This window comes from Vigna unguiculata, chromosome 2 (assembly GCF_004118075.2).
Source record: "Vigna unguiculata cultivar IT97K-499-35 chromosome 2, ASM411807v1, whole genome shotgun sequence".
In the NCBI taxonomy this organism is placed as follows: domain Eukaryota; kingdom Viridiplantae; phylum Streptophyta; class Magnoliopsida; order Fabales; family Fabaceae; genus Vigna; species Vigna unguiculata.
This window is the reverse complement of record NC_040280.1, coordinates 96,868-106,693: the sequence shown is the minus strand read 5'-3', so window position 1 is coordinate 106,693 and position 9,826 is coordinate 96,868. Positions and strand designations below refer to the sequence as shown.

Sequence of the window (9,826 nt, the reverse complement as noted above, 5' to 3'; positions counted from 1 at the left end):
CTCTTCAATGTTTTATTGAAGAGACTTTAATCAAGCAAGCGTCCATCCAAAAACTTCAATAAAAATTACAAGTAATTTGATGGACACTTATCAACTTATCTTGAAGTAAATGTTAAATATCAGAAAGGGTGATCTTTTGTCCGATCATTTATTATATCAACAACTTGTTGTAGGTAGCATTAAGTATTTGACCATTGGATGGTGATAAACAAACCTCATATTTTATTGTAGTAAACACTCATCTAACACTAATTATATCATATTTTTATTTTAAAATATAAAACTATTTGAGAAGAATAACAAAAAAATTAAAAATATGTTTTTTATTAAGTGTCTCATAGGTGTAGGAAAAACTTTGTAGTGTTTGTGTATACGACCTGGCATATCATTTTTTGTTCAGCAAGTGATAAATTTATGCATTATCTTCGTCATTTAGGATTGACAACAATTCATCAAATAATTTATTATTCGAAAGGAATCTCTCAATGAAGTTTGTTCTTTCCTACCAAGACAAATCTTAAATTGATTGCTTATAGTGACACTAATTCTGTCACCTGTCCTTATACCAAGTGATTGGTCACTAGACACATGCTTCTTAGCTCCTTCTTAATCTATCGGAAAAGTAATAAGTAAGCGCAAATATCTAAATCACCTACTAAATCATAGTATTTTCATGCCTTGTAAAATAATTTGGCTATGTTGTATTTTCATTTTCATTGAACTTAAATTTTCTCAAACAAATCCAACACTTCGTATGTTGACAATACCGTATTATTAAAATTATTGCAAATTCAATATTCCAAAAACAAATCAAACACACTAAAATAGATTGTCATTATTTTATTTTGAGACATGAAAATCATAACATGTCAATCTCTTACATCAATACTTAATTTCAGATAAGTTAAGAATATTCTTATCAAAATTATTCCTTGTTTTATTGCTTGTTCACAAGTTAATGTTTTGGCCAACTTTATCAATCTAAGGTGAATGTAAATCAAAAATCATATTTTCTTAATGATATTAATTTATACTCCTAATATCTTTGTTCCCCATTCTCCTCAATAATTTTGAGAATTAATTGCCCGTAAATATTTCTATCATTATTTATAAAATGGATAATGTTCCTGCATAGAACAAATAAGATCAATTAGACACAAGTGCCACCTTACCCATATAGTCCGCTATCTCCTTGGTTGGCCTCTTCCCATTTGGCATATATCGACTTGGACCCAAGAGGGGTTACCTGCAGAAGGAACTCCGAAGCTTATGTCAGTGAAGGCTCTCAAAATTCGTGGGGTCCATGTATTATTAATTATGTTTGCCCATTCCATGGGTTGGGCCCTGGTTTGGGCCATAGGTGGGCCTAGGCCTTAGCCAGGCCCTTAGTCTCGACTGTTGTGGGCTTACTGAATTTCAGGAGTGCTTTGATTTCGTCAAGTATCTTAGGGTGGACGATGTAAGCCGATTACCCCTTTAGCAGCTTATGCTGCCATTGCTCATATGTCATCCTAGGCTGGTTGTTCCTTTTAGCGTCTTAGGTTATTGATTCAGGCCGGTTAGGCTTAGGCCAGCCTAGGCCGATTACCTGAACTACTTCGCGTGTAGATATGGTGATCGTTTATTATTATTATTTGGTTGAATTGGTTAGGTGTGATACAAATAACAACAGACATGCTTCAGTTACATACACCTCTTTCAAGAGAGAATTCAAACTTTAGTTTGTCATATTCTTTAAGATCATTGTCATCCACTAAACTCATACTCCTTGGTTTTAGTTGTTTTAGGTAATAAGCATTACTTTAATCAGAGCCTCAGAGGTTTATATGCTAAAATTAAGAAATAAACTACGTAGCATACTATTACCAATTGCCAAAATTTACTTTAATTTCAATTATTTGACTAGGTGGCTAATGTAGGTTGGAGTAAAGAAAAAAAAAATTGAAGGTGAACGAGTTGTGAGAATGAAACGCCTCCAACTTTATAGAATTGTTTAAATATGAAAATCAAATTTACAGACATTTCACTCATGACTCAAGTTAACATGACAGCAGGAGTAAACATGTAACGTTTGCATCTATAGTATTCAATTATGAAAAACAAAATAAAATGTACTATAGGCGTAGAAATTGGTGACGATACAAACCAAATCAGTCAATGTATAAAGATTGATTTAAAAAAAATGTATAAAGACCAACTTAAAAATGTGTGACACAAAACCTAAAATATACATTAAATAAAAAGCAAAATTAAATAGTTAGGGTGGTTTAGCTTATTTAACAACAAATTTAGACGAAGTTAATTCAAGAATTTTGATACCTTATTCCACCTTAAATGTGTTGTTATTATAGAAATCCCTATTTTTCGCATACTTACTTCCTTAAGCCAAGTAGAAAGGCAGGGTCACAACTCAAAACTTGCCCTAATAAAAAAATAAAACAATATACTTTGATCAATTGTAATGATCCTTAACCAGTAACAGAGTCAGCGTGGCTTCATGGCCAACAGATATGATATTGATTCTGTTCCATACATTTTAACCAGCTCTTCCTGTTTCACCATATCACAAACAAATTAGTAATCTTGGAAAAAAAATGCATAATAATAATAATAATAATAATATACCAACATGATCATCAATTCAAGACTCATAATTAACTTGTAAATCATCATCAAATGCTGGTGATTAAATAATTATTATCTAAGAAACCAACTGAATGAGGGCATCATCACGAGGGCAAATTCAGCCAGAGTCACGAGAAAGAGCACGACCATAATGCAAGAAAACTGGCCTTTTAAAATTGCAGAGGTTAGGTGAAGACCCTGTGAGTAAGATAAAAATACAGACTTATCATCATACAAGGCTTTTAGACAAGATATATCTTGGTTTCTCTCTTAGCCCCTTGATGGACATCTTTTTGGCTTTTGGGTTTATAAATGATATTAGAGATAATGGTTTAGCTAGATAGAGATTTGGAGACATTGCTTGGTGCTTAACCATATTGAGAAAGCATTAGACAAGACTTAATTCTTGGTTTGTAATCTTGGGAATAATCAAATAGCTCCCGCTGGACTGGGAGCATACTAATGGTAAGTCAAACGGTGGGAAAAGAATATTGGAAATTCACAAGTCATAAAGTCCCGCATTCATAATAACGAAACGAGTTTTGAAAGAACCAAATAAGTGAAAATTACTCAGATTCATTGCCTTTAAATGAGTTAGGAATGTAATGTTAGGCCTATCTCATTGGCTTTGGATATTATAACTAAACAAGGACCACTGTCTTTTAAAGGACCTAAATACTACATTTGAATGAACGGTAAATAATTCAACAAATAGGCGATGAAGTTTAAGTGATGGACCTCTATCGCATCATTTTCATTGCAGATTTCCAGACATTCCTCAGAAAGACTCTTGAGCCTTTGTGTGAGCACGGAGTTTTCATCCTTAAGAATTTCCATTTTTTTATGTAACTCTTCACATTCCCTCTGCCAAAATGGAAAAGATGAAATTGAATACAAACTTCAAGAAAACAGTAAGGGTTTCCAGAAAGAAACCACTACTATTTCACAAAAAAGTAATAAAAGTCAGTTAAAAGCACAAGTAAAAAATTGCTACTTCTGTATTAAAGATATGATTTTGCTTTTAGAAAGCTCAGAAATATTGTTTGGAAGAGTTCTGTCCCACGTTTTAACAAGTGGGTGGTTGTAAAAATACAAAATAATCTATGAATCTTGTATAGGCATGTGGGTTCTTTTTTTGTAATTTTGTCAAGAGTTTACATAAACTTGTAAGCTTCCATAAACTACATCCGTAGAGTTGACTCAAACTCGGAAGAGTTAACATAATAGAAGAAATAATTCAACAAAATACTGTTATTAACATTACTAATAATTTAACATTTCAATTTCAAGATAAAAGAAAATATAAAATCATAATAATAAAGTGTAATAGTTTATCAGTAATAAATATGATCAAACTACATAAAACACCTAGTTATATATAAATTCAGAAAAGCATAAGTTATTAAAGTTTTTTTAGAAGGGCTCATTTTCTTTCAGTCATGATAAGCAGAAATTACAATTGATTTGAAATTTATTGACTCACTTCTTGACTCGGGAGCTTATACAAATTTTCAATGAGTTTGCAAAATTTACAGGCTTTATCCCAAAGAGTTTGATAGAAAGTTAACTTGTTTTATTCTACGTGGAATCATAAAAGTACACGAATTTATTAGTTCACACAAATTTGACAACTATGCACAAGTAAAATAACAAAACAAAAAAGAAACTAGATGAAGACGTGAAGTAGGAATAAAGATTAGGAGAAATTGATTAAATTAAACAATTATTGTATTTAATTTCGATTATTTAATCATGCTTAGATCATTACAAAATATACTAATTTATTTAGGGAATGTAAAAGAAAAGGGCACAAAGAGATTAGACGAAAAACTTCCCAGCAATCCTTAAGTTACTAACATAGGAAATGAACCAGAAACTTCATTTTACCTTTTCAATTATTGTTGAATTCACAGAACAATTTCATACTTTTCTGTAATTCTAGAGATATAGCAACAATAGATCCACAAATTCTGTAATTAAATATTCTCTTATTTAATTGATCCCAACAACAAAAGATACAACTTGTAATTAAGCAGATCAAATCTGCTACAAATAAGAAAAATAAAACACACATTAACCGGAAACAAATCTCCTACAAATTACAAAAAGAAAATAGTAGAGATATTGCTAAACAATAAATATGATCTGATTCATATTTGTTACCCTTACCTTGATCCAACAAATCAGGACAGATATAAAATTTCTAATTTATCCATGTCTCCATAATTTATTTTGAATCATAAAAATCCACAATACTTTAGTAGTATGTATGTACCTCTTTCCGCATCCTTGATCTCCTAGCCGATTCCCTATTCGACTGTCTTTTTCTTTCTCTTCTTATTTCATCCTTTTCCTGTCAAAAGAAAGCCACCTCTGTATGAAATAGTAGACACAGTAACATGGCCAAGAATTAAACACATACACATTTGCAGCTAGAATGCTAATAATAATACGGAAATAGTATTTCACGTGAAAGGCTCAACTGACAGGAATGAAGTGTGGAATATCAATCTTAGAGGGAAAAATCATTCATGTGGCTTTGTCTAAAAGCTTGAGTTTTATCCTAGACATGATGATATCTTCCGATCAAGTAGCCAAGAGTTGAACCCTTTCACCCACATTCCTCTAAAAAAATTAGTATTTCATCACATGGTAGAATCAGCCTACGAATTGTCTATGCTTCACGCTGAAAGGGCACTTGTTTAGGGGGCTGTTAAAGATAATATCATTTTGTGTTTACTGACAATCAACATTACGTTTCCATTTTAACTCTACAGTCATGTTTGGTACTTTGTTAATTATAAATAGCTTATACAGAAGAGAAAAATAGAAGGAGTTGATCCGTATAACCTTTTCTTTCTTTTGGTTTTGCTTATAATATATTTCAACATTGAATATGTAGTTTAAGATACAAAAAGCACAATTACATCAACAAAACCTTTTTATATATGCATATATCTTCAGCATAATAATTTAAAAGGGATCTTTCAATTTATATTAGTAAATTGATTGTTCTTGCTTTTTGCTAATCTAACAAATAAAAGTTAATCAAACAGACTGTAAAATCAATATAACTTTGGCATACCAACTTCACAAGTTCAGTGTTAGTGCCAATTGCATCTAGGCCCGTCTCCAAACCCTGATTTGGTTGCGTTGAACTTGCTGCAGAGTAATGGGAAGAAGGACTGTTAGTATTGGAAAACTGCCTTAGTTACAATTTCTTTGGGCTTCCTTCATTGCAATCTCCTCCAGCACCTTTATTGTGCTGGGTATGGAATGTGTTTAGTCCCACATCACCTAATGATATGATCAAAGCATTATTTATAATAGGGATTAAGCCGTCCTCACCTTACAAGTTAATTGTGAAGTCGTGTTGGGTCAAAAAGCCAGATTCTAAGAATTAATATGAATTTCATTAAGAAAATATACTGATCACCTTCTATGCATTTTCCTTGTTTTGAAATATCAGATAATAAAGCATTAATTTCCATTGTTCAAATAACCAAGAGAAAAAATTATGGTCTTAAAATATACCATTTTCAAGCATCAAATTACAGTATTGCTCCTTAGTTGAAGGAAAATCCTGCAACATAAAGGATGTCATCAGTCCTTCTCAGCCAAAGATTCTAAGCATCTTGAACTACACACAATAAAAAAGTTCATCTTTAAGCTTTACTAAGTTACCAGTTTTCAAGTGCTCTATAAAGTAGCAGTAATAGAACACATATTGCATTCCTCAGACATATAAATATACCTCAATAAAAAAAAAATTTAAAAAATAGGACGTCATACATTAGCAGTGTCATGGTCTTCATGTAGTGATCCCTTGTTTCCATATGCTTCACTGTGGCACAAATAATATTTTATATTTTATTTAGGTTTGGACAAATATAATAAAAATAGTCCCAGAACAAAATGTACCTGCACAACACTCTATCCTTGTTTTTCAGTATCGAAGAATTGCTTCCATCTCCTCTTGATTCCTTAGGTATTAAACTTTTAGGTTGTAAGTTTCTAGCACATTTTTTTATTGAATTTAGGTTTTGCTCGCCAAAAGTCCTGTGTACTATTTCTGAAAAGGCCAGTACAGCATCCTGACCGAAATGAAAAAGAAGTTGTACTGTATGCATCAGCAAATATATGAACAGATACACTTGATCAACATGGAAATTGCTGTAAGAGGGAAAAAAATTAAGTTTAACCCTACAAGAATGTGAGTACACATTCTATTAAACCTACACCCACTGCAAACTAGAATTTCATAGAAATTATGGTCGGATAAAATATTTTATGTACTCTGTAAAAATTTATTGAAGATTTAAGATTACCTCAGATACTTTAGGTTTACTGGAGAGCTTCATTGGATCCTGTAAAACATCAGATTGAAGTAGTGTGCAGTTTGCCTGGGCCAAACATAAAAGAATGTGAAAATGAAACGTGAAACTGATAGAACACCATTCATAAACTGATAAAATATTGTATTGAACACTGAAATAACACAAACAATACAGTAAAACACTTGCTATCCCAGAGACTACGGTCTCCTACAGAGACTTTTCTATAGCTACCAACCGCAAATAACTACACCTTTCCTAATTACACAACCTACTATCAAATATACACACACATATATACACTCCTAACACATAGCTGCCAACAATTATTTTCTATGCGCAACTGCCATCATGCAATTTCTAATACAGAACTGCTCTAGTACAAAAACAATAATTTTCCTGATAATTAGCTACGCCAATTCATAAATGGCCCCTTTCCTAACTAACTAGGATCTCAGTTCCTATGAGAAACGTGTCCCTTTATCATAGGCAAAGAAAGAAACCTGACATAATTGGCAAATGTTATGTATATCACTACCTGGTTTGGCCACATATAGAGAGGCATGTAACCAGCTGCGTGTTGATATAAAAAGGGAATCGGGGTAGACGCAGAATTGTTATATGCCTATTTAAAAGAGATGTACACAGTCAGCTTTTTTATACGTGACAAACACCAAGTGTGCATGATCTAAATACCAACACAAATTGGTTCCAACCGGAAAATATTTTTCACCTGCATAGAAGGAGCCCAGTGTGTTGGCAAAGGTTTGTCAAGAATTTCCTGCTACAAATAGAAAATAAAATAAAATAAATTAGGATGTTAGTTAAAATCAGATTGCAGAAAAGGAAAATTGGTTAAGATGGCATTGGCATGATTACTGACATCTTCAGGCACCAAATAATTGTAAGCTGTATCAAACATATTAGATTTTTGTGTTCCCATCACGCTTGAGAAGCTTGTAACTCAGTACCTTTCAAGATGAACAACCGCTTTTAAATTAAAAAAAATAAAAATAAATACCAAGTGAATGAGAATCAGCAATGAACATGGATGGGTTCGTTTAAACATGTGAGCCAGCTGTGCTAAAGGAAAGTACAAACAATATAAGACCACGATCCTTTTTCTTCTAATGCATTTTCTACAGAAGGACAATTGTCAAGAAATATTTGGTAAACTAAATTGAAAATTGAATTTCATCAGTTAATTGTACACACCCACTGAAATTGCCATTGGCAGATAATGGATGATCAAATTTCATCTATTCAAACTTTCAAGAAACAAAGAGAATAACTGTTTCATTAGTACTTATTCGAAAAATCTTCTAGGCTAGTTTGAACGAACTTCTCAATAAGCTCTCTAAAGATAAAAAGAATGAAAAGAAAAATTAGCTTATACATGTACAAATTTGAGTTTTTCTCATATATATGTGTGTTTGTAGTTTCTCTATTTATTTTTTTTTAAACATGTGCATAAGCTAATTTAGCTTATGCAGAAGTCAAATTGATCATTTTCTTCTTAATTTTTTTCCCTAAAAGGATCTACAGAGAAGCTAATCCTAACATAACTTTTATAAAACAACTATAAGCTTAACTATGAAGCTTCCTGTAACAAATTAAGGATCTTAACTTTTGAAATAAGCTTAAACAAATTTACAAGGTAATAACACTATTTCCAATAGGCCCAATGAACTCTTCAAAACGCTTTCCAAATAATATCAAAACAAATAATAAAGGTAACTTATTTCCATTTAAAAAATATAAAATTGAAAATGTTCTCTCCCTCTCCCCAAATTTTTATTCCTTCCAATTCAACACGGATATGCATAATAAGGGAACCCTCCTACAAAAAATGAACACTGCATTGCCAAAAAAAAATCCAATAACATAAATACAAACACATATTCCCAATTTTTTGTAATGTAAAGATGCACACCGAATGAAAATTGCACTGTCGGAAATTCTCCAATAAAATAAATTCTACAAACTAAAAGACGAAAAAGAGTAAAAAGGTAGGATAGAAAAGACGAGAGGATAAAGCACATAACTAACACGTTTGAATCAGTGAACAATAACAATAAGGGGAAACAAACAAAACCAAATTAAAAAATGGAACCAATTAAAATCTAAAAAGGTGAAATGAAAGCTTCAAATCTAGCAGAACTGAAAGAGTAGCGTATAAGAGAAAGAGAGAGAAGGAGAAGAAGAAGAAAGGGAAAGACGAAGACCTGTGTGGCGCGAAACACAAACTAGTGTGTTGTGTGTGAGTGTATAATATTGTATAAATTAATAAATAAATAAAAAATAGAACGGAAACACTGTTTTATTATTTTGAATTGTAGAGAAAATTAGTTTGTTCTTTATTAATTGGTAATTAACTGGATTAAAATTTGTTTCATAATGAAATAATTTTATTTTTCTTTCCTCCATAAAATATTTATTCTACATTTGAAAGAAAATCAAACCGTCATTTTCAATAATATCAACGGCCACTTGTTTTTAGGTTATAAATAAATTCATATATAAGATATTACTTTTCATTTGTTCACATAGCGTAACTTTATTATTTATTATATACTTATCTTATATAAGGTAAAAACTTTATTTTTAATCTTTTATAAGTAAAATATTGACCATTGTACAAATGCATTTACTAATATTATTATTTAAATAAATTTTATTTTATATAATTTATTTTGTCTATCTATACATAATACAGGTACAAAATGCAAGTTTTTTCATATCAAACACAAAAAGTAGAATACACAAAATTAACCAAAAGTGAGAAGTATAAACACTCTTAACAGGTGGCAAAGTGTGGTTTTTACACGTGTGATCTCCTTGTTATGCTTTAAATTCAACAAGAAACA

The 9,826-nt window shown here is 31.3% G+C and overlaps 1 protein-coding gene across 4 annotated transcripts; it reads right to left on the bottom strand.

Annotated features, from left to right (window-relative positions):
* Positions 1-2,228: 2,228 nt before the first annotated feature.
* LOC114173207 (G-box-binding factor 1-like) lies at positions 2,229-9,216 on the bottom strand. 4 transcript variants are annotated; one of them, XM_028057465.1, is made up of 12 exons: positions 9,185-9,216; positions 7,843-7,930; positions 7,693-7,743; positions 7,498-7,584; positions 6,954-7,028; positions 6,547-6,719; positions 6,418-6,469; positions 6,160-6,208; positions 5,711-5,787; positions 4,901-4,978; positions 3,364-3,489; positions 2,232-2,550 (listed from the first exon to the last, which is right to left on the bottom strand). In XM_028057465.1, exons 2-12 carry the CDS (start codon positions 7,900-7,902, stop codon positions 2,485-2,487), a joined length of 894 nt encoding a protein of 297 aa, XP_027913266.1. In that variant the 5' UTR covers positions 7,903-7,930; positions 9,185-9,216; the 3' UTR covers positions 2,232-2,484. The 4 variants fall into 4 exon arrangements, with proteins under 4 accessions (XP_027913269.1, XP_027913270.1, XP_027913266.1 ...); XM_028057468.1 differs by lacking the exon at positions 7,498-7,584 and having other exon boundaries at positions 2,229-2,550; XM_028057467.1 differs by lacking the exon at positions 9,185-9,216 and having other exon boundaries at positions 7,693-7,740; positions 7,843-9,136.
* Between the last annotated feature and the right edge of the window lie 610 nt (positions 9,217-9,826).

What these genes read in the sequence shown, in the direction of transcription:
- LOC114173207 (XM_028057465.1), bottom strand. Translation starts at nt 7,902, where the DNA reads ATGGGAACACAAAAATCTAATATGTTTGATACAGCTTACAATTATTTG. An exon ending in ACTGGGCTCCTTCTATGCAG is followed by an intron (nt 7,585 to 7,692) that starts GTGAAAAATATT and finishes TCTTTTAAATAG; the next exon opens with GCATATAACAATTCTGCGTC. An exon ending in ATGAAAATGATGCGATAGAG is followed by an intron (nt 2,551 to 3,363) that starts GTCCATCACTTA and finishes ATGGTGAAACAG; the next exon opens with GAAGAGCTGGTTAAAATGTA.